Source organism: Bos mutus, chromosome 29 (genome assembly GCF_027580195.1).
Source record: "Bos mutus isolate GX-2022 chromosome 29, NWIPB_WYAK_1.1, whole genome shotgun sequence".
NCBI lineage: Eukaryota > Metazoa > Chordata > Mammalia > Artiodactyla > Bovidae > Bos > Bos mutus.
This window is the reverse complement of record NC_091645.1, coordinates 707454-732916: the sequence shown is the minus strand read 5'-3', so window position 1 is coordinate 732916 and position 25463 is coordinate 707454. Positions and strand designations below refer to the sequence as shown.

The window sequence follows — 25463 nt, the reverse complement described above, 5'->3', positions numbered from 1 at the left end:
AGGACCCATGGGTTTGATCCCTGATCCAGGAAGATCCCACATGCCTTGGAGCAACCAAGTCTGTGTGTCACAACTATTGAGCCTCTGCTCTGGTGTCTGGAGCCACCGAGCCCTTGTGCCTGGAGCCTGCACTCCACAACGACAGAAGCCACTGCCATGAGAAGCCCGTGCAGCAGTGAAGACCCAGCACAACTAAAACTAACTGAATAAAAATAAATAAAATTACATTAAAAAAAAGACTGTATGCAGCTAAACTATGAGTCAGAAAGCCAAGTCTCGGAGTCCTAACTTGGAAGGACTGGAGCAGGGTGCTGGAGTGATGAGTCCCGTCACGGAAGGGTCATTCCAGGTGTGGTGAGGTGTGGTGGAGACACCTGCCGCGGGTGGGTCTACAGGGGCTCACCCTGGGGACCTCCTAGCTGTGAGACCTGCAGACAGAGCCTTCACTGCTGGAAGCCTCGCTTCCTCTGCTGTGGAATGACTGGAACACCTCCAGAGCAGGGCTGCAAGGATGAGGCAACACAGCACATGCAAGACCCAGCCAGACTCAGCACGCAGAGCCTGCCCAGGGCCTGCAGCCCCCCCATCCCCTCCCCATCAGTGGGTCACTGGCCTCGAGTGACCAAGACTCCTGGTTTGCCCAGGGCTGCAAGTTTTCCCATGTTCAAGAGCTTCAGGGCTAAAATCAGGATAGTCATGGGCAAAACAGGACAGCCGGTCACCCTTTCTGAGATTCACAGAAACACTGAAGAATAAACCAGACAGACAGCAGCTGGTTCCTGAGGCGCTCAGGGGGCTTGACAGTGGGCACAGAGGCAGCTCTAGGTAGGCAGGACAGAGCTCTTCTGCCCTGTGCTCTCTCAGCCGTGCTGAGCTGCGGGATGTGGGCTCCAGATGCAACGGCTCAGTACCCGTGGTGCCGGGCTTCTCTAGCTGAAGCCATGCGCTTAGCTGCCCTGCAGCGTGTGGGCCCTCAGTTCATGACCAGGGGTCAAATCCTCATCCCTGGCATTGGGAGGCAGGTTCTCAACCACTGGACCACCGGGTAAGTCCCAAGTCATTCTTCCTTAACCCTCTGTCTTCCAAAGGCATCTCCACAGCTCAGCAATCTCATTGCATCTCCTTTTTAGTGATCGAGCACAGCCCTGCACTCCCCACACCCATCCACAGCAGGGCACTGGTTCGTGGGTGTTGACCGGAGGAAAGTATACAATCATCCCCATTTTAAAGAGGAGGAAAGTCACTGAGGCTAGGTAATTTGTGCAGTATCACAGTTTAAGTGTCAGAGCAGAGATGGAAATCCGGGGTACTCTTCAACTGTCCCGGTAATAAGCCAGGTATTTCCAGGAGCTGGGAAGAGGTAAGACATCATTAAAACTGAGGCTTGAAGACTAAGATTTTGAAAGGGAATAAGGGCAATCCCAGCTGAGAAAACAGCCCACCTAGAGGGGCACGATAGGTGCTTATGTTTGAGGCTTGGTGAATGGGAAGCACAGATGAGCTGTACCACGAGGAATCTGTCACAGGCTGGGATCAACTGCATGTGTTATTGCAGGCAGTGAGGCCCCAGGATGGTGTTCAAGAGGAAGTGTGTGCTCAGTTGCTCATTCATGCCTGACTCTTTGCAGCCCCCTGGACTGTAGCCCACCAGGCTCCTCTGTCCCTGGGATTCTCCAGGCAAGAACACTGGAGCAGGTTGCCACCTCCTCCTCCAGGGGATCTTTCCAACCCAGGAATTGAGTCTGCATCTCTTATTTCTCTTGCACTGGCAGGAAAATTCTTTACCAACTAGTGCCATCTGCATGACATATCTAAACTGGGCTTCAGAAAGGGCAATCTGGCTGCAGAATCCACAATCTTATCATCTATGCACCTCACCTGCACTACCCTGGGCCCACCACATGTTCCTGTCCTATGCACCTTCAGGAGAACTCATGGCTGGAATCCAGTTGGGAGCACCCTGCAATGCTGAGTGTGGACAGACCTGGGCCCGCCTCTGACCAGGACTGGGGAGACAGCAGTGGGGGTGGGGCAGGAAGTGCATACACGCAGGGCAGAGCTGCCTTGAACAGGTATCTGCCGGGACAACTCATCTCCAGTTCATTTCAGAAATACTAGTGCCCAGTGCAGGGCCCAGCGCTTCGTAGTTGCTCACAATATACTCGTAGGAAAGAACAAATAAAGGATAAATCAACACACATGCCCTGCCTCTTGAACTGCTGCCCATTGGGAAAGAACAGGAAAGTGTGGCATTGGACCTGTGCTGAGGAGGCAACAGTTCTGATTGAGGGAGGTCCTGACAAGACTCCTTTTCCTATTAGAGTCAAATAGCTAAGATGAGAAATAGCACAATTTTAAGTTGGAACTAAAATACGCATGTCCCCTTCATTCTTGAAACAAGCAAGCCTGGAGTTTAAGAAATATAGCTTCATGAGGAGCCAACACAGCAACCCCAAATACTGGCTTTCTGGTTTAGATGCCATGAATGGTGTTAATGATTGACATCTACACATAATTTATAGGGTACCTATCCCTCCTGTTAGCTCAGGTAGTAATTCCCCAGCTTGGTGCCTGATTACTCAGAGACCAAAGCTCAGCTCCTCCCTGAGGGAGCTCCTCCCATCCCCTTGACATTGCTATATAATGGCCTTGGGAAGTCACCCAGATGTCAGCCAAGCCCAAACAAAAGAGATGCAAGCTGAGATCAAGGCTGACAGGCTGCTTTCCTTCAGGTTTCTGTATTTGTACCCCAACTAGAAATATCACCGCAAAACAGCAAGGGCCACCATTTCTAGTTGCAACACTCGTTAAGTACTACCTGTCATATACATTTATCACAGTCCAGTGAAACCTAGGCTGCGAAAGCTGATTGACTTGGCTGCTATCAGACTAGGAACAGTGAGAAAGTTTGATAACATTATGTTGTCAGGAGTGTGTAGAAGTTATACTGAATCATTACTGTGGTGACTATAAGTGGACGTGACCTGCTTGAAGGGCAATATGGTGAAACCTATAGAAATATTAAATAGCACATACCTTTTGACCCAGAAATCCTATTTCTAGGAACTTATCCTACAAGTAGTAAGGGCAGAGAGATGCAAAGGTACAAGTGCAGATACTGTCACTGAGGCATAGTACAGTCAATTGCAGTAGCAGAAGACTGGTGACAACGTGTGTGTTAGCTGGTAAGAAACCAGTAGAGGAAACTGTTTCTTACTCCATAAAGAATGCTTCTAACATTTACTACCAGAACTTAGTGCAGATCCCACAGGTTAAGGGCTCAGTCTCACAGGACTGCTCCCCACTTCAGACACCAATCACAAGTCCAAGTTTCTGTACTTCTGACCAACTGCGTATAAATTGGGGGTTTCCATGGTTTCTCAAGTTTGATAATTTGCTAGAACATCTCAGAGAACTCAGGAAGGCACATTACTTACTATGAGCACTTTATTATAAAGGATACAACTCAGGAACAGCCACATGGAAAAGATGCCACAGGGCAAGGTATGTAGGACGGACGTGGACCTCTCATATATCCTCTCTGGCCACACCACTCTCCCAGCATCTACATCTGTTCACCAGCACAGAAGCTCTCCTCTTCTAACCTATTCAGTTAGTGTTTTAGGGGGAGCTCCCATGACATGCTTCTCTGGTAGCTCAGATGGTAAAGAGTCTGCCTACAATGCAGGAGAACTGGGTTAGATCCCTGGGTTGGGAAGATCCTCTGGAGAAGGAAATGGCAACCCACTCCAGTATTCTTGCCTGGAAAATCCCATGAACGAAGAGCATGATAGGCTACAGTCCCTGGGGTCACAGAGAGTCAGACATGACTCAGCGACTTTCACTTTCACTTTGACATGAGCATGATTAAATCATTGGCCATTAGTGATTAACTTAATCCCCAGCATTTCTTCCTTCAGGGGTAGGGGCTAAAAGTTCAGGTTTTCCTTTTTTTTTAAGTTATTATTTACAGCTGCGCTGGGTTTCTGTTGCTGCGTGGCTTTTCTCCAGCTGTGGCAGCGGGGGCTACTCTCTAGTTGTGGAAAGCAGGCTTCTCATCATGGTGGCTTCTCTTGCTGCGGAGCACAGGCTTCAGTAGCTGCAGCACATGGGCTTAGTAGTTGCAGCTTCCAGGCTCTAGAGCACAGGTTCAGTGGTGGTGGCACGTGGGTTTCCTTGCTCTGTAGCATGTGGGATCTTTCCAAATCATGGATTGAACCCGTGTCTCCTGCACTGGCAGATGGCTGCTTTAGCATTGAGCTACCAGGGAAGCCTTGAAAGTTCCAACTTTCTAATCCCTGCCAACGAGCCCTCATCTTCCAAGAGTCACATCCTTAACAAACAAACAAACAAAAAAAGCATTCATGACTCTGGAGAATCCAAGGGTCTTAGAAGCTTATATGTCAGGAACCAGAGAACAGACCAAATATGGTAAAAAAAAAAAAAGGTCCTGGGACTTCCCTGTTGGTCCAGGGGTTAAGACCCTGCACATCCACTGCAGGGGCCATGGGTCTGATCCCTGGTCATGGAAGTAAGATCTTGCATGCCACAAGGTACAGCCAAAAAAAAAAAAGAGAAGTTTCTATCACTGATATCACCCAGGAAATTACTAGGTTTTAGGGAATAAGGAGCAGAAAACAAATACATATTTCTCATTATGTCACAACTGATTAAGTAAATCATCAATATTCATACTTTGGAATATTACACCAGAACTTTAAAAATGAGATATCCTGTAAGCATTGATATTAGATGATCTCAAAAATAATGAAAAAGCACAGAGCAGTACAGTGTACAAACTGTTCTATTTGAGTAAACTAATGTATATATGCACATGTGCACACACACAGATATGCACATTTATCCATAACATGCACAAAGTATCTCCCAAGGGTATTCTAAAAATCAGGTGTCTTTGGTTGTCTTCAGGGAAAGGACTGGGTGTCTGGGATGGGAGAAAACTTTACATTTCACTTTATATCCTTTTGAACAGTTAGAATATTTTAGTGAGTATGAGTATTATTTAAATAAAAATAATAAATAAACAAAATGCATGCCAAGATTGGGTCAGAGTCCCAGATTTTTCACATTTGAAAATGTTGGCAATTCACATTTATATTAATACAATTGACAAAGTACTTCACAAGCACTATCTCAACCTGTGAGGCAGGCAGGAGATTAGGGTAAAAGATCCATGCTTTTTGCTTCACAGGTACTTGCTTATTTGATCACTAATTATATGCACTCAACACAGGAGCACCTAAATATAAAGCAAATATGAACAGACATACATGGATAAATTGACAGTAAATATATATACTTACTTATATATACTTTTATACACACACACACACACACACACATATATATATATATATATATATGCTGCTAAGTCACTACAGTCGTGTCCAACTCTGTGCAACCCCATAGAGGGAAGCCCACCAGGCTCCCCCGTCCCTGGGATTCTCCAGGCAAGAACGCTGGAGTGGGTTGCCATTTCCTTCTCCAATGCATGAAAGTGAAAAGTGAAAGGGAAGTCGCTCAGTCGTGTCCGACTCTTAGCGACCCCACGGACTGCAGCCTACCAGGCTCCTCCATCCATGGGATTTTCCAGGCAAGAGTACTGGAGTAGGGTGCCATTGCCTTCTCCGATATATATATATAGACAGTAATACATATAGTAGGGTGCTTTAAAACCCTACTGCAGCAATAGACAGATCATCCAGCCAGAAAATCAATAAGGAAACACTGGCTTTAAATGACACATTAGACCAGAGGGACTTAATAGATATATAAATAATATTCCACTTCAAGGCAGCAGAATACACATCTTTTCAAGTGCACACAGAACATTCTCCAGGATAGATCATATGCTAGGCCACAAAACAAGTCTCAGGTAATTTAAGAAAAGTGAAATCCTATCAAGTATCTTTTCTGGTACAACACTATGACACTAGAAATCAACAACATGTGAAAAACACTGCAAATATCACAAACACATGAAGGCTAAACAATACATACTAAACAACCAACGGTTCACTGAAGAAATCAAAGGAATCAAAGGAATACCTGGAAACCAAAAAAAAGAAAACATAACGATCCATCTTCTACGGGTTGCAGCAAGGCAGTTCTAAGAGGGAAGTTTATAGGGATACACACTTACCTCAGGAAACAGAAAAAAAAAAGTCTCAAATCAACAATGAAACAAAAGAAATCTCAAATCAACAACCTAACCTTGTACCAAAAGGAATTAGAAAAAGAATAACAATTCTCTCCCAAATTAGAAGGAAAAAATCATACAGAACAGAGCAGAAATAGACACTAAAAAAAATAGAAAAAAAAACCCATGAAACTAAGAGCTGGTTCTTTAAAAAGACAAACAAAATTGACAAACCATTAGATAGAGTCATCAAGAAAAAAAAGAGAGGGCCCAAATCAATAAAGTCAAAAATGAAAAAGAAATTACAACTGACACTATAGAAATATAAAGGCTCATAAGAGATTACTACTAACAACTATATACCAACAAAATGGATAATCTAGAAGAAATGGACAAATTCTTAGAAACATACAATCAAGACTGAGACAAGAAGAAATAGAAAATATAAACAGAGCAATTAGCAGTAATGAAGCTGAATTACTAATTTAAAAAGCTCTCAACAAACAGAAGTCCAGAGCCAGATGACTTCATAGGTGAATTCTACCAAACATATAAAGAAGAATTAACATCTAGCCTTCTGAAACTATTCCAAAAAACTGCAGATGAACAAAGTCTTCTGAATTTATTCTACTAGGCAAGCACCATCATGATATCAAAGCCAGACAAAGATACCACAAAAAAAGAAAACAGTCCAATATCACTGATAAAGAACACAGATGCAAAATTCCTCAGAAAAAAAAAACTAGCAAACCAAATCCAACAATACATTAAAACAATCATACACCACGATCAAGTGTGATTTATCCCAGGGATATAAGAACAGTTCAACATTAGAAAATCAGTATGATATGCCACATTAATAAATTAAAGAATAAAATATGATCATCTTGATAGATGCAGAAAAAGCTTTTGACAAAATTCAACATTCATTTATTATAAAAACTCTCTAGAAAGTGGGCATAGAAGGAACATACCTGATCATAAAAAGGTCATACATACATAAAAAGGTCATACATGACAAACCCACAAATAAAATCATACTTGATGAAAAATTGAAAGCATTTCCTCTAAGATAAGGAATAAGACAAGGATGTCCACTCTTGCCACTTTTATTCAATATACTATTGTAAGTCCTAGTGACAGCAATCAGAGAAGAAAAAGAAGTAAAAGGAATCCAAATTGGAAAGGATGAAGTAGAACTGTGACTGTTTGCAAAAGATGTGATACTATACATAGAAAATCCTAAAGATTCCACCAAGAAAACTATAAAGCTCATTAATGAATCTGATAAGATTGCACATACAAAATTGATACACAGAAATCTGTTGCAATTCTATACACTAACAACAACCTATCAGAGAAAAGTTAAGGAAACAATCCTATCAAGTATCTTTTGATATATATCATGATAAGATGGTCTCAAAGAGCTAATATTATTAAAATGTCCATACTATACAAAGCAATCTACATATTCAATGCAATCCCTATCAAAACAATGGAAATTTTCCCAGAACTATAACAAATAATTTTAAAATTGGTTCAGTTCAGTCGCTCAGTCATGTCTGACTCTTTGTGACCTCATGGACTGCAGCACACCAGGCTTCCCTGTCCATCACCAACTCCTGGAGTTTACTCAAACTCATATCCATTGAGTCGGTGATGCCATCCAACCATCTCATCTTCTGTCATTCCCTTCTCCTCCTGCCTTCAATCTTTCCCAGCATCAGGGTCTCTTCAAATGAACCAGTTCTTCACATCAGGTGGCCAAAGTATTGGAGTTTCAGATTCAACATCAGTCCTTCCAATGAATATTCAGGAGTGATTTCCTTTAGGATAGACTGGTTGGATCTCCCTGCAGTCCAAGGGACTCCCAAGAGTCTTCTCCAACACCACAGCCCAAAATCATCAATTTGTATGAAAACTCAAAAGACCCCAAGAGTCAAAACAACCTTGAGAAAGAGGACCAAAACTGGAAGTATCATGCACCCTGATTTTAAACTACACTACAAAGCTACAGTAATCAAAACAAGTGTAGTACTGGCACAAAAATAGACACAAAGATTAACAAAACAGCATCAAGAGCTCAGAAATAAACCCATGCACCTATGGTCAATGAAGAAAAGGCAGTCTCTTAAGTAAACGGTGCTGGAAAAACTGGATAGATACATGTGAAAGAATGAAATTAGAACATTTTCTCACACCATGCACAAAAATAAGCTCAAAATGTATTAAAGACCTAAAGGTAAGACCTGAAACTATAAAACTCCTAAAAGAAAACATAGGCAGAACACTCTGACATAAATTGTAGCAACATTTTTTTAAATCTGTCTAAGGTGAAAATAAACAGATAAGATCTAATCAAACTTAAAAACTTTTGCAAAGCAAAGAAAACCATTGACAAAGTAAAAGGACAACCTACTGAAAGGGAGAAAATATTTGCAAATGATATAACCAATAAGGGGTTAATATTCAAAATGTATAAACAGTTCATACAACTCACTATAAAAAGAAAACCCAAAGAATACAATTAAAAAGTATACAGAAGACTTGAATAGACATTTTTCCAGAGAAGACAGGCAGATGGGTAACAGGCCCATGAAAATCAGATGCTCAACACGGCTAATCAGGGAAATGCAAATCAGAACCAAAATGAGCTACCACCTCACACCTGTCAAATGGCCCTCATCAAAAACTACAAATAAATATTGGTGAGATGTGGAGCAAAGGGAACCCTTGTACAGTGTTGGTGGGAATGTCAACTGGTAGAGCCATTATGGAAAACAGCATGGTGGTTCCTCAAAAAACTAAAAATAGAATCACTATATGAACCAGCAATTCCACTCCTGGGTATGCATCGAAAAAAACAATAACACTAATTTGAAAAGATATGTGTACCCCAATGTTCACTGAAGCATTATTTGCAATAGTCAAGATACGAAAGCAACCTAAGTGTCTATCAACAGATGAATGGATAAAGAAGATGTGGTATAAATACACAGTTTATACTGAAAATTACTCAGCCCTGAAAAAGAATGAAAATTTGCCATTTGGGACAACATGGATGAATTTGGAAAGTATTATGCTTAGTGAAATAAGTAAGACAAAGAAAGACAAATTCTGTATGTTATCACTTATATATGGACTCTAAAAAATTAAACCAACTAGTGAATATAACAAAACAGAAATAGACTCACAGATACAGAGAATAAACTAGAGGTTATTGTAGGAAGAAGAAAGTGGGGAGAGGCAAGATGGAGTAGGGGAGTATGAGATACAACTACTATTATGAAATAAATAAGCTACAAGGATATATTGTACGGCACAGGGAATACATCCAATATTTTAAACTATAATTGGAATATAATCTATAAAAGTTTTGAATCAAAATACCTGAAACTAATCAACTATATCTCAATTTAAAAGATAGTCTGTGATCAGAATGTTTTAGAGCAGAATCTTATTAAACCCACAGTACATTTATTCATTAAAAAAAAAAAAAGATGAGGCATGATATGTGTTCAAATTCCTGCCGAGTAGAAGATCAGAGCTGGGACTGGAGTCCAGCCCTCCCTTCACCGCTCCACAGCTTACTCTAGTAAGATGAGGTGCTTGGGCTACAGAGGTGGAGGTTTTCACTCTCTCATTTCCCAACACAGCACATCACTCAGTGCTGGTACAGACTTGGGAGGCAGATGTGACAAGAAGCAGGAGTTTAGGCCTGGGCTTTCTGAGACAGGAGCTGCACCTCACAGTACCTACTGAGCACTTGAAATTAGCCAGTCTGAGATGAGATGTGCTCTAAATGTTAAATGCACACCAGATTTGGGAGACTTTGAAGATTCTGTTTAATGTATTAAGATATGTTAAACAAAATGTAAAATAGATCATTAATAATTTTTGTATTGATTACACGTTGAAATAATATTTTAGACATATTAGGTAAAACAAAATACATTGTTAAAATTAATCATGCCTGTTTCTTTTCTTATTTTTTCTTTCTTTTTTAAGGTAACCACTAGAAAATTTAGAATGATATATGTGGCGTGTGTGTGTGTGGCTCACATTATAGTTTTTTTGAATACCACTGGTTTAGACCATCATCCTCCACCCTCTCCAGAAAAATCCTATACCTTTGAGTTTGGTCCACCCTCGTCAACGTGAGCGCTCTATTCCTCCAGAATTTCCTTTTCATTCTTCCAACAAGCAGAAATCTGCTGTGAGGTCCCGGCATCAGCCCCCATGTCTCTAGCACCCTCATCTACAAGAACCTCCTCCCTCTCCTTGGCCAAGATTCTTCAAACTCTAGCAGCCTCTCCCTTTTCATCATCTGTCCCTGAAAACACTCACCCTGGATCAACTGTTCTTCACTTCCTCTCTACCCAGACCTGAGGCCTGAGCAGTCAACACGGCGGCACAAAGTCCACAGCAGACAGTCTCCAGAGCAACGGAGCACAGTGTACCCTCGAGATGGTCCTCCAGACTGCCTTACTGTACTTCTCAAGTAAATTCACTCCTCCTTTCTCTATGATTATTATGAGCAGTTTCCCCCAATCTCTCCAGACCTCCAAATTCCTCCTCATTCCCAGCAGATAAGCTTGTCCATCTGGAACACTGCAGAGCACCCTTTCCTGCTTGAAACGCCCTGTGGCTTCTGGGCCATTGTATTCATCTGGGGCTCTTCTCAGTTCCATCTCTGACTGCAGAGTGGAAATGCCGCCCTTCTCTCCAGATGCCCAGAAGGCACAACTGCCTGTGGGGGCAGAAGGTGGCAGAGGAGTACAAGATGCTGGCTGGGGAAGCCCCAGAATCTGAAGACCCCAGTCTTGTTTTGGCCGTGCCATGCCCTATCTGGGCGACTATGCAAATCCCCTCCCTCTCTGAGTCATCCTTTCCTCATTTGTAACTAAGGATCATCATGGCTTGGCTTCAGTGCTTCAGTCTTTTAAAAAGCCCACACGCATGTGAATGAGAGCACTTGAGCACCAGGAACAATCCCAAGGGCGCAGAGGAGCTCCCTTTTGTGATTTTTCATCCAGACTTAATCCAGTCTCCTCTCATTCAACAAATATTTGGGAAGGAAGTAAAAGGGTCTAACCCTGATGGAGCACCAACCCAGAGTCACACACACCACACGCAAGTCCACCATTCGCTACTTGGCTAATCAAGTACTCTGCATCCAAACAGTGCCACCCAACCTGTTCTCAGTGCCCCGCAGAGAAGGCCCTGCAAACCCACTTCCCCAGTCATAGGAGGCTGAACCAAGGTGAACCACCTGATCTAATCTAGTTATTATCAATCTGTGAATATCAGACCATTTGGGGAAGTTTTTAAAAAGCCTACCTTGGACTTATGAGTTCAGAATTTTTAGGGGTGAGACCAAAGCCTCTGTGCTTTTTAAAAGTCCCTATGTGATACCAGTGTGCAGCCAAAACTGAAAACCACTGAGCAAATCCACACTAAAGGCTTAGCAGCTGAAATGCAGATCCAGTTGGGCATTAACAATGCCTAAACCAAAAGAATGAAGGGCCATTGTGTGAAAAGGAATGCTTGAGACTCCGTGACAGCCTTTCAGCAAGATTTCTGGGGGAAATGGACTCTTTCTGGCATCAGTCAAATTTGATTGTATCCACTCCTATTTCTAGAGATGCTTGGGGTTAGGAAGAAAGAACAGGTGAGCCAAGCAACTTCCTTTGCCTCCTTCACCCCCTGCAACTCTGTAAAGCAAAGGTTCTCAACGTCTGTCTATGGGCTAAGTCTCTTCCGACTCTTTGACTCTTTGCCACTCTATGGTCTGTAGCCTGCTAGACTCCTCTGCCCATGGGATTCTCCAGGCAAGAATACTGGAATGGGCTGCCATTTCCTCCTCCAGGGGATCTTCTCAACTCACGGATCAAACCTGCATCCCCTGTGGCTCCTGCATTGGCAGGAGTATTCTTTACCACTGAGCCGCCTCCGCCTGGGACGTCTGAATGAAGTTTAAGGGAGGCAATACATATAAGGAGTTTATCAGAGTTTCTAACATTTGGTGACCATTCAATAATATTAAAGTGAATATTTTTTTCTTTACAGATAATTTCTCTTTTATTAAAGAGCTTTCTTTGAAGATGCACTGACTTGCTTATTGAGGTGGTGAGTTCCCCATCCTCAGGGGTATGTAAGCAGAAGTTGGAGTTGTACCAGGGACTGAAGCAGTAAAGCTGGCTGGGAGCTGAAGTGTTGAGTGAAGGAGGCTCATTCTTTCAGCTCAAATTGCATAACAGGTTTAGAACTTGAATCAGCATTTGTAAATCTGTGATTCACTTGCAGAAGTGTGGCAAGAGTTGGGTGACCTGAATTTCCTCCCTGTGGAATTCCTTCTGGAATCTTTTTAACTTAAGCAAGAGCCATCCTTGCTGGAAAGCTGAACGCTTTTTGGGACAGCCATAGGCTACAGTCATATCGCTGCTGTGTTTCTCCTTGGAGGTTAAGAAAGCCAGGTATGGCGGAGATGGTTGCCTGCCCCTGCCCAGTCTTAAGAGAGTGAGGTGCCCCTGGGTTTACCCTCTGCAGAGCTGGGCTGCAGGACTTACGGTGAGCCTGGGAAACTGGGAGGGAGGTGCCTCCTGGGACACTTCTGTGGAAACATGTGTGCGACAGGAGCATGAAGGCAGAGATGAGGCTCTGACCTCTAACAGTTCTTCTGGGAGGACTTCCCAGGATGCCTGAAGGCACTTGGGAGACGGGTGCAGAGTGAGCAAAAGACAATTCAGACGCACGAGTGACTGGGGACCGCGGTGAGAGTGCACAGCTTCTCCTTCAGTGAGACTGAGGGCCAGCCCCTCTCCAGCCCAGTTCAGTTCAGTTCAGTTGTCACTCAGTCGTGTCCGACTCTTTGCGACCCCATGAATCGCAGCACGCCAGGCCTCCCTGTCCATCACCAACTCCTGGAGTTCACCCAGACTCACATCCATCAGGTCCTTAAACATCACTTCTTCCAGGGAACCTTCTAAAGTCCCTCAACACCAGGGTGCCCCAGCTCTGGATTCCCAGAGCTCCGTGTTCCTCTCTATCAATTTAACCCAGTCTGTTGTAATTTCTCTTTTTTTTTCTTTTGGCCATGTCACATGGCACGCAGACCTTCCCGGTTCAGGGATCCATCCCGCGCCCCCTGCAGTGGAAGTACAGTCTCAATCACTGGGCCTCAATCACAGGGAAATCCCCCTCTGTAATTCCTCTTGATTAATGGTCCATCCTCCTAGATCAATTGTTAGCTATGAACCCAGGGGGCTAGTCTACCTTGTTTTCCATGGGATCCCCAAGGCCAGGCACAGTACCTGGCACTGTGGGCTTCCCATAAACACATGATGAAAGAATGAAGGTCTTTAGGAAGTCCCTCAATCTCACTGAGCCTTAGTTTCCCCATCTATTAAATGGGGACTAATAGTCCCCATTGGCAAGATTACTATGAAGAGGGCTTCCCAGGTGGCATTAGTGGTAAAGAACTTGCCTGCCTATGCAGAAGACATAAGAGACACGGGTTCAATCCCTGGGTTGGGAAGATCCCCTGGAGGAGGGCACGGCAACCCACTCCAGTATTCTTGCCTGGAGAATCCCCATGGACAGAGGAGACTGGTGGGCTATACAGTCAATGGGGTCACAAAGAGTCAGACATGACTGAAGTGACTTAGCATGCATGCACGCATGCATGGAAGGCAGCAGTTAATGTGCTTGGCACAAAGCATTTGACCGATAAACAGTCACAGGTATCATTGTCTCATTGTCAAAAAACAATTGTAAACACTTGGGAGGTACTGGCTTTTCTTTTCTTTGTTGGCTGGAGGCTATTGTTAGTAATCTCTCTAAAGCCACCTGGCTGTGTCTCCTCTGAAAGACCCAAGAAACCTGGCCTCATCCTCCTTTTCCTGACCCATCGCCTAAGACTAGTCACCTCTCCCCACTTGCTGCTGCACAGACTGTGGCCCACTACCCGCTGCGGCCTTTCCTCTGTAACCCGGCTCACATCACCCTCCCCATTCTCAGGTTTCTGCTCACTGGAAGGGTCCATCCTGAATGTCCCCTCCTCTGCCAGGCTCAATCAGCCCGCACAGTGCAGCTCCCAGGGGGCTTTCCACTCAGGCTGGGGGAGGGAGTGCCCATTTCCCGGCTGGAAGGAGCAGGCGAGCACACAGTCCAGTCCGGATTGCCGGCACCCCTGCAGGGTACGACGTGATGGATGGTTCACTCAGACTGAGGTGCTCGAGCTGAGCTGACAGTCTACCTGCATAAAGGAACCAGTTCTTGTTGAAGGACCCCTGGCCGCCCATCCCAGAGCATGTGGAGGGCTTGCTTGATGGTGAGAGGAGAGAGAGGGTCTGGTGCCCCGTTTCTGGGCACTGGCTTTCAAAAGGAATGTGCCCCAGCTCCACAGTGAGCCTGGGCTGGGAACCCTGCCACAGGGCTGACGGCATGCTGCGGAGAGCCCCATGGGGTCCCCGGCAGGGTCTGCTGTGGAGGACTCACATCTCCCTCCTGACCCCCGGTGCTGCTGTAAGTCTATCAGAGGAACTACTGTGGCACCTAAGATCCAAGACTTTCCCAATCCCATTTCTCTAGACAATTTATCAGATTGAATATGAAGAAACTGACCAGGGCTGAAAAACCTGATTTAACTAAGGCACTGCCACTGGCTACTGGCCCCAAGGGCAAGAAGACGGTGCTGCCGTGTCTGTGCTCATTATTCCTGTTGCTCAGAACCTGCTCCTCCCTCCTCTCCTGGCTTCCTCCTACTATGACTTCAAGGCTGCTGGTTCAAGAAGCCTCCTTCCAGCTCTCAGCCGAATGCCTCTCTCATACTCCCCGAGCATCTGACCACCAATCGTTCGGGTGGGACCCGACCCTCCCCGCCGGGTCACGTGATCCCCACTGCAGGGACCGTGCTGGGTGTCCCTGGCCCCTGGCACAGTGCCCCTTCCTCACTAGGTGCTCAGGAACCATTTACTAAACCAAACCAAACTTCAAAGAGAAACATTCTTGTCTCCTGACCTAAGCCTAGTGGCAGAATGTCCGTGGGTTTGTCAGGATTAAACTACCAGTAAGGGAGAAGCGTTCCAGAAAAACATCTATTTCTGCTTTATTGACTATGCCAAAGCCTTTGACTGTGTGGATCACAATAAACTGTGGAAAATTCTGAAAGAAATGGGAATACCAGACCACCTGATCTGCCTCTTGAGAAATTTGTATGCAGGTCAGGAAGCAACAGTTAGAACTGGACATGGACCAACAGACTGGTTCCAAATAGGAAAAGGAGTACGTCAAGGCTGTATATTGTCACCCTGCTTATTTAACTTCTATGCAGAGTACATCATGAGAAACGCTGGACTGGAAGAAGCACAAGCTGGAATCAAGATTGCCAGGAGAAATATCAATAACCTCAGATATGCAGATGACACCACCCTTATGGCAGAAAGTGAAGAGGAACTCAAAAGCCTCTTGATGAAAGTGAAACAGGAGAGTGAAAAAGTTGGCTTAAAGCTCAACATTCAGAAAGCGAAGATCATGGCATCTGGTCCCATCACTTCATGGGAAATAGATGGGGAAACAGTGGAAACAGTGTCAGACTTTATTTTTCTGGGCTCCAAAATCACTGCAGATGGTGATTGCAGCCATGAAATTAAAAGACGCTTACTCCTTGGAAGGAAAGTTATGACCAACCTAGATAGCATATTCAAAAGCAGAGACGTTACTTTGCCAACAAAGGTTTGTCTAGTCAAGGCTATGGTTTTTCCTGTGGTCATGTATGGATGTGAGAGTTGGACTGTGAAGAAGGCTGAGCACCAAAGAATTGATGCTTTTGAACTGTGGTGTTGGAGAAGACTCTTGAGAGTCCCTTGGACTGCAAGGAGATCCAACCAGTCCATTCTGAAGGAGATCAGCCCTGGGATTTCTTTGGAAGGAATGATGCTAAAGCTGAAACTCTAGTACTTTGGCCACCTCATGTGAAGAGTTGACTCATTGGAAAAGACTGTGATGCTGGGAGGGATTGGGGGCAGGAGGAGAAAGGGACGACAGAGGATGAGATGGCTGGGTGGTATCACTAACTCGATGGACGTGAGTCTGGGTGAACTCCAGGAGTTGGTGATGGACAGGGAGGCCTGGTATGCTGCAATTCATGGGGTTGCAAAGAGTCGGACACGACTGAGCGACTGAACTGAACTGAACTGAACTGAAGGGAGAAGCGAGACTCTCCTGCACACAGTGGTAGACGTTCTGAGAATGGACGATGGGAGAGAGGCGCACACTTCCTGCCAGCCTGTTTCTTTGAGACAAGAAGGAGGGGCGTAGCTGTCTGTAGGTCTTACAAGCCTTCCAAGAGGTTCTTATGTGCAGCCCCGATTGAGAACCACGAACCCAGCCCACCCTCCTGGCCCCGTGCGCTCAGAGAAGGAAGGTGACAGGGCTTGCCGCCAGCACTGGGACCAGACCTCGGGCCCTATCCTTCCCAGTGGGGGACTTACTGGATGCCCCAGAGCTGTGGGGTTCCTCTGGGGTCCAGATGGTATCAGCCTGAGCTGCCCCCAGGGATGTGCCTCTGCAGAGGCAGGCCATTGAGCTTCCTGGACCACGGTGAGCAGCAGGAATATTCTGTGCTCACTTGATGGTCTGGCGTGTCCCTTTAGGGCTGACTGGTGCCTTCCCAGCCTGGCAAACCAGTTACAGAAGAAAATCATTGCCCAACGTTGTACTTGCCAACTGTGCCTCTCTCCTATTCCCATTTCTGCCGGATAGATAAATACTTTCTTAACCCAAGCCTGTGTTCTAGGAAAAACCCAGGTGCAGGCAGAAGAGGGTCCTGAGAGCACAGGCTAAGGGGGTGCAGAGTCAGTAGGTGTCGGATGGGGGACCAGTTAAATCCCCAGTAAGTGCTTGCTGAGGCAACACCCTTACTGCTTCTGTCACTTAGCATGCCCAGACCATGTCAGGCTCCATGAGGATCTGTCCTCCTAGCTTCCTCCATACCTGCTGTATGCCTGGAGCTCTCTTCTCCACCCCGTCCTGCTGTATGCACTTGCTTATCCTTCAAGACTCAACCTCAGCTTCTCCATCCCACCCTCCACGGAGGAGGACGCTTCCTGCTGACCGTGACCGATAGAAGCAACACACGTTCTCTTGGGAAGAACTCAATTTCAGTCCAGGCCACAGAGATTACAGCAAAGCTACTGATTTATAATATGCACCATGAGTTTAGATACATCAGAATACTAAAAGGAAAAAAAGCCTGAGAGCAGATGGAAAAAATAAGTGGCCTGAAGCCCCAGGGACAATGGAAAAAGGAAGTCTCCTGACTGCAGCCCTTTCCCAGCCCAGCACAGTGTGGCCTCAGGACTCTCTTGGAAACCAGGGATGAAACCATTAGGGTGACTTTCTGGTGATGCTGCCCCTCCCTCAATAACTTCAGTGTAAGTCCCAGGCATTTCTGAGCACCACCCCCAGGGGAGGCGTGAGCAGAGGGCACCCGTCAGCCTGGCTTGCCCTCCACACGATGTCACATCAGCAGCGCCACATTCACCCCATATCAGGGCTCTGCTCTCCCCACGGAAAGGGCTGCCAGCCACAAGATATTATGTCTCTCAGGACGGGCTAGCTAAGAAGAAAGTAGATATGGATAGGACATACGTATAATATTAATAGTTGAGAGGCATGAGCAAGATCTTGGCTATCAATGTGGACAGAGCTAAAAAAAAGATTGCTATAAAAAGTAAGCTGCTGAGTAACAAGCACAGCATGATTCCATTTTTTACTGCGTTTTTTAAAAGCATACCCAAGCACCATTCTTGTGGGTGGGTATGTTTATATGTATGCAAGACCATTGTCTATAAATGAGAGAGAGCCCACACCTCATCTGTCGGTTTCGCCTGGCTCAGTGGAGTGCACCTTATGCGCTCAGTAACAATACTCGCGTGCTAACACGGATGGCCAAGCAGGTGCCAGCGGGGCTGTATCCTGTGGTGATGGATCCTGGGGTCTCCCCAGGGATTCTCCCTAGGCTGTCCTTCCCTTCCCGCCCGCCCCACGCCACCTCCAGCTAAGCTGGAACCTTGGTTCCACGCGGCTGTGGCCGCCCTGGCCTCCCTGCCGGTCCCCAGGCTGAGCCCCGGCCCCGGCTGCTCCTCCGTTCTCCTGGGCTCTGGCCAGGAGCGACTCAGCAGGGCCAGCTCCTCCACCCCGGCTCCACCCTGGTAAAGCGGGGATGCGGAATAGTTGTGTGTATGTTCACATGTGCACGTGTGTGAGCGGGTGTGGGTGCGTGCTAGGGGAGCAGGCTGCTTTTTAGAAGCTGGGGTTGAAATGCAGGCAGCAAGTTGGCTTGGCTCAGGCCACCAACTAAATTGTTCTACTTAACAACAGGTCCTACTATATAGGTTTATATCCTAGGATAAACCACAATGGAAAAGAATATTAAAAAAGAATGTATATATATGTATAACTGAATCACTCTGCTGTATGGCAGAAATTAATACAACATTGTAAATCAACTGTACTTCAATTAAAAACAACCAACCAACAAGAAAAAAACCCAAGGCGTTCCTACTTGAGTCTTGGATCATCTGCATCCAGATGAGCAGGGCACTGATACTCAGAGGCCTGATGGCTAACTTCTGGTGCTGAGAGCTGAGACAGGAGATGAACAAGGTCCTGGAAAAGCACTCCACCTGGCCAGGTGCAGGAGACCTGCCAGCTTGCAGGGCTTTTAAGGCTCTGTCTTAGTCAGCTTGTGCTGCTATAACAAAATACCATGAACCAGGGGCCCAAACAGCAGACATTTACTCCTCACAGTTGTGGAGACTGGAAAGTCCAAGGTCAAGGTGCCATAAGACTCAGTTCTCGCTGAGGGCCCTCTTCCTGCCTTGTCGACGGGCACCTTCCTGCTGCACCATCATATGCAGTGAGGGGGATTGGTGGTCTCTCTCTCTCCTTAGAGAGACACCAACCCCTCACAGAAGTCCTACCCTCATGATTTCAACTCTAAACTTAATTGCCCCATCAAGGCCCCACCTTCACATACCATTATATTGGGAGTTAGGGCTTCAACATAATGGCTTTCTAGGGGGACAGAAACATTTAGTCCATAACGTTCTGTCCCTGGTCCCCCAAAATTCATGCAGTGAATTCCTGCATGAATAATAATAATAAAAAAAAGACAGTAGAGCAGAATGCCCTCTCCAAAGTAAGTGGACCTCACCCAATCTGCTGAAAGCCTGAATAGTTAGTAAGAAAGAAAAAAAAAATTAATTCCATCCCAACAGTTCCCAAAGTCAACTCATTTCTCCTTCAACTCTAAAGTCTCATCTATAATAAATCAGACTGGGTAAGACTTGAGGTATGATTCTTCTTGGAAGAAAATTATTCTCCAGCTGAGAACCTGTGAAACGAGCTAAGTTAATGTGCTTCCAAAATGCAGTGGAACAAGCATAGGATATACACTCTCATTCCCAAAAAGGAGAGATCAGAAGGAAGAAAGGAGTGACTGGTCCCAGATGAGTCCAAAACCTAGCAAGGTAAATCCATTAGCCCTTAAGACTCACTCATAATCCTCTGTGGTGCCAGGCTCTGCCTTCAGGACCCACCGAGGCAGGGGTCACCTCACCCCTGCAGCTCCGCTGGACATCCCCAGGCCCCCCGGGGGGCTCAGCAAAGCCTCCGCCTTGCCTGTTGAAACCAATACCCTGCCCCCTTCCCCCCACATTTGAAACCAAGGAGATAACTCTGATGCTGGCTGAATTGCCTTCATTCTTTTCTTATCCTGAAAAATAGCATACACAGCTAGACAGCGATACATCCATCAAGTCCAACAGCCTCCCCTCACTTCCTTCTGTCTTCACCCTTGCAGCTACACTGGAGTTGTTCCTGGTGGGGGTGCTGATTAGGCCCATGGTTCACACCCAGGCTAATCTTATCAAACAGTGGTTTGTCACAATCTCTGTGCTCTCTTCTGAACATACTCTCTTTTTTATAACATAGGTTGACAATTTTCCACATCTTTAAGTTCCTGTTCCTTTTTGCTTAAGAATTCCTTCTTAAAGTCATTTTTCTCTTCTTGCATTTTACTCTAAGCAGACAGGAGGAACCAAGCTTCTCCTTCAACACTTCGCTTAAGAATCTCCTCAGTTAATTATCTAATTTCATCATTTCCAAGCTCCACATTCAACGCGAACTCTGGAACATGAACACAGCTCAGCTAAGTTCTTTGCCACTTTCTAACAAGGATCACCTTTTCCCTATTGTCCAACAATTTGTTCCTCATTTCCATCTGAAACCTCACCAGAACGGCCCTTAGAGTCCGTATTTCTAGCATGTGCTTCCAAACTTGTCCAGCTTCTACCCATTACTCAGTTCCAAAGCTGCTTCTACATTTTGGGGGTATTTATGACATCAGCACTTTTTACTTCTGTCTTAGTCAGCTTGGACTGCTGTAACAGAATACTATTGACTGGGCGGCTTAAGGAGCATAGCTCTGGAGGCTGAGACAGCCAAGATCAAGGTTCTGGCAGATTTGGAGGACTCTTTTCCTTCCCTGCAGACAGCTGCCATCTCGCTGTGTCCTCCCGAGGCAGCAAGAGAGGAGGGGCTCTCCGGTGTCTCTTCCTCCCCATCAGGGGATCGCGACATCATGACCTCCTCTAAACCTAATGCCTCCCAAAGGCTCCACCTCCAGATACCATCACTTTGTGGGTTAGGGTTTCAACATGGAAACTTTGGGGACACAAGCATTCCATCCATAATGGTCTCATTCACAGAGAAAAGGCTGCACATGCAGGGTGTGTGTGTGTGTGTGAGGTTGTGGCACATGCTTTCACGCAGGCTTCAGTGTCAGTGATGCGTATCTGGCTTTCTGGGTGGAGGCTTTGGGCAGAGGCTGCAGAAGAAGAGAATGGAGGGAGCTGGTGAGAGGGTGGAGCCCCCCTCCCCACGTCATTGGGGCTGGCCTGGAAACATAGCCCCCCTCAGGCAGGGGCACAGGGCAGATGCCGGCTGGCACTGGGCAAGTGCTAGGGACCTGCCTTCCTGCAGTTTACAGCTCTGCAGGAGTCGCTCCTCAACAGAGAACTGCAAAACGGTGACCCTTCCTCCCGGTTTTGCATGCGTTTCCTCTTCATCTAGGATGTCCTGTGTCCCACTGTCCCATTCCCGGGTGGCTCTGTCCATCTGTCACTGGGTAGGCACAGCTCCCTTTGGGAGTCTTGGTCTAATTCCTCACCTCTGGGTTCTGAGCCTCTAGAGCTTCCAGAACTTTGGCACTCCCTGCTTCTCAGGACTGGCCACTCCCAGCCAGCACTCTTGTTTGCTTGTCTGACGGCAACCCTGTGAACCACAGAATCCCCAGTACCTCTGTGGCCTGCTTCCTGGAAGCAGAGGGGGCCGTGAATGAGTGAACGAATAAATGAAATCTGCACTGTGGTGAACGGCTGACCCCTGAACCTCAGGGACAGCTGTACAGATGTTACGTCAGAATGTCTGGTTGGAAACACGTTGGAGGGGTGCAAAATGATAGTAAAGGTCACTACAACGCCAGACGCACCCACTCATCTGATGGACTAACCTACTTCCTGCTCCACAGACAGCCAGAGGCGCAGTCCCTACCAGTCTTTGTGGGTTCCTGAGATTCGCAGCCTTCGAAACTGGGCTGTAGATGGAGAGGTGTAAAGGTCAACCGTGCCACATTAACCCTGGTTTAAATACTAACTCTATCACTGCCTAGGTGGCGACAGCTGTGCCTGTTTCCTCACTTGTGAAATAGGCATGAGAGCGGCACTTTTTGATTCCCTTTGCTGTACAGCAGAAACTAACACAACACTGTAAAGCAACTACACTCCAATGAAAATTAAGGGGAAATAAGAAGAGTGGCACTTTGTACATAGAGTTGCTCTGAGGATTCAATGATAGACGTGCCGTCAAGCCCTGGGGACAGTAAGCGCAAAGGCGCTTAGTAAGCAGCGGCTCTTCCTAGAGGTCCTCCCCGCCCGCGGCCCCGCGCTGGTCATTCTGGAAACCTCGGATGACTAATCTGTAAAATGGGAGTGATCATAAGGGGAATGACTAAATGAGAAGGTGCAGCTGCGCTCTGATCTGTGGTCTGGGTCCCCGGGATCCAGACATCTGAATCCTTCCCCCGCGGCACAGCGGTGAGGGCCATCTCCAGCCTGAGGACTTGAGACCCCGACCCCGGCCCCTACCCCCTTTCCTCTTTGAGAGGGTCTGCTGGGGGTTCCTCTAAGAGGTGGGGGCCTAAAGCACCAGGGACCAGCGCTGGGGACACAAGAAGGCGCGAGGGAGAGGGGGTCCCCACAGCAGGGGCGGGGCGCGCGTGCGCCGGGGTCAAGGATGCCAGGGCCGCAGCCGGGTTATTCCAAGAAAAAGGAATACAGAACGCAGAGGCGGAGGGTCCAGGGGCAGCCGGCTCTCCCCCGGCGGCTTTCGGCTCCGATCGCACCGGGGGCCGCTTCCCGCTCCAGGCCGCGCCCCGCCCCGCCGGCCGGTGGCCGCGACCCCCACCCGGGACAGTCCGCCCCCCGCCCGGCCCGGCCCGGCCCGCGCTTACTCTGCAGACAGCGGGCGGCGGCCACGCAGAAGGCGAGGACTCCCAGCGAGAGGCCGCGTCTCCGCGTCCTCCCGCCCGGCGGCGGCCTCATGAGCGCGCCCGCCGCGCCGGCCGCCCCGCACCGGCGTCCGGGGCGCGAAGGCGCGGCCCGCGCGCGCCCCGCCTCCTCGGCTGCGTCCCGCGGGCCCCGGGGGCAGATGCCGGGCACTGGCGCTGCTCCGGTTGAACCAGTTCCCAGGGAGCGGGCAAAGAAAAGGAGCGAGGAGGGAGGGAGGAGAGGAATGCACCACTCGGGGGTAAATTATAGCAAATCATGTAGTCTCCTTCCGTTCACACCCACTTTACTGGTGTTGATTCAGGTTTCAGCTGGGCAGCAGAAGGGAGGGAAACTATTAGCTGTTGCCTGAGGACCGAGAGGGACCATCTAATGGCTCCATGTGAAACGAGAAGGCTTTCAGAAAAGTGAAATGACAGTCTGGAATGAAAGGGATGAGAAGAGGATGAGGGAGCCTCAGGCTGCTCTGGGTGGAGCCGTTGGGCAGTGGTGATAGTTGTCCACCAGGTACCATCCATGCATCTGAACACCATCCATCCATCCACCCATCATCCATCCATCCATCCATCCTCAGTCCATCCACCCATCTATCCATCTCCCATCCACCATTCTTCCATCCACTATTTATCCAGCCACCATCCATACCTCCATTCATCCATGCATCCGAGATTTGTTCACTGAGAGCCTATTTATTTGCACAGGCCTAACACATGGTAAATACTCATAAAACACTGATGGAATGAAGCTGGGCACTGTGCTAAAGGCTGGGAATACAACATGAACAAGATACAAGTCTTCAGAAATCCTAACAAGAGGTAGGGGCTAGAAAAACAAACAATTGCTGTACAGAGCATGTGTATCTTTGATGAGGGAGGCCCAGTAGGCTACACAGACTCAGAGCAAGAGTCATTACCTGCCGGCTCACTGGACGATTCTAAAGTGCAGCCAGAGTGGAAAACCACTGCTCTAGGTTAGTTAGAAGCTTCTTGTGTCATATTTAAAGACATTTTGATCTGAATTTATCAGATCCTTTACTTAGAGTAGGATTTCATAGAGGGGAGGAGCATGATAGCACGAGTCCATTTAAGCCATGATTATATCTGCTGTTTCATTTGTTCATTCTCTCTCTCCATCCCTCCTTCCTTCCCTTCCTTTCTTTTTACAATTATTAGTTTAGTGCCTACAAGGTCCCGGGTATGGCAATAAATCTGGTTGAGGCAGAGAAGAAGAATAGGGAAGAAAACTAGAAAAGCATGTTGGGACTAAGATTTGAGAGGGCTATATACTGATACTGGGGGATTCCTTGGTGGCTCAGTGGTAAAGAGTCTGCCTGCAATACAAGAGATGCAGGAGATGTGGGTTTGACCCCTGAGTCCGGAAGATCCCTTGGAGGAGGGCAAGGCAACCCACTGCAGTATTCTTGCCTGGAGAATCCTATGAACAGAGAAGCCTAGTGGGCTACAGTTGGTAGCCCGTCAGTCAGACATGGCTGAAGAGACTGGGCACACACACATACTAATACTGAGGATGCTTGTTTTTTTCTATAAGGATATAATTCAAGATTCATAATGAGTATGAAATGTAGTCTTCTCCTTTGCAATCTTTGACATATACTTTATCCCTCAGGTATTTGGTAATTCTTCTCACCAATCAACCACTTGGTTTAAAAAGAACACCCACCAGAGTTTATTTCCTCAAAACCTTAAGAGCCATTCTTCACTTCCAATAGAAGCAAATGATGTGTGTTTATAGTGATCTAGCTTTATGACAGCCATATATCCTCAAACAATTCTCATGTTCAGAGACAGTTCTGACTTTTATTTTATTTTTTAAAAATTAATTAATTTATTTATTTTACTTTACAATATTGTATTGGTTTTGCCATACATTGACTTGAATCCACCATGGGTGTACATGTGTTCCCCATCCTGAACCCTCCTCCTTCCTCCCTCCCAATCCCATCCCTCTGGGTCATCCCAGTGCACCATCCCCGAGCACCCTGTATCATGAATCAAACCTGGACTGGCACTCGTTTCACATATGATATTTTACATGTTTCAGTGCCATTCTCCCATATCATCCCACCCTCGCCCTCTCCCACAGAGTCCAAAAGATTGTTCAATACATCTGTGTCTCTTTTGCTGTCTCGCATACAGGGTTTTCGTTACCTTCTTTCTAAATTCCATATATATGTGTTGGTATACTGTATTGGTGTTTTTCTTTCTGGCTTACTTCACTCTGTATAATAGGCTCCAGTTTCATCCACCTCATTAGAACTGATTCAAATGTATTCTTTTTAATGGCTGAGTAATATCCCATTGTGTATATGTACCACAGCTTTCTTATCCATTCATCTGCTGATGGACATCTAGGTTGCTTCCATGTCCTGGCTATTATAAACAGTGCTGTGATGAACATTGGGGTACACGTGTCTCTTTTGATTCTGGTTTCCTCAGTGTGTATGCCCAGCAGTGGGATTGCTGGGTCATATGGCAGTTCTATTTCCAGTTTTTAAAGGAATCTCCACACTGTTCTCCATAGTGGCTGTACTAGTTTGCATTCCCACCGACAGTGTAAGAGGGTTCCCTTTTCTCCACACCCTCTCCAGCATTTATTGTTTGTAGACTTTTGGATCGCAGCCATTCTGACTGGCGTGAAATGGTACCTCATTG

The 25463-nt window shown here is 46.6% G+C and overlaps 1 protein-coding gene across 1 annotated transcript in view; it reads right to left on the bottom strand.

Annotated features, from left to right (window-relative positions):
- Positions 1–22960, bottom strand: part of VSTM5 (V-set and transmembrane domain containing 5) — a 30627-nt gene extending 7667 nt beyond the window's left edge. Inside the window, exon 1 of the mRNA XM_070365247.1 lies at positions 22737–22960. Coding sequence (XP_070221348.1) covers positions 22737–22827 — 91 coding nt within the window. The 5' untranslated portion in view covers positions 22828–22960. The remainder of the gene's footprint in view (positions 1–22736) is intronic.
- Between the last annotated feature and the right edge of the window lie 2503 nt (positions 22961–25463).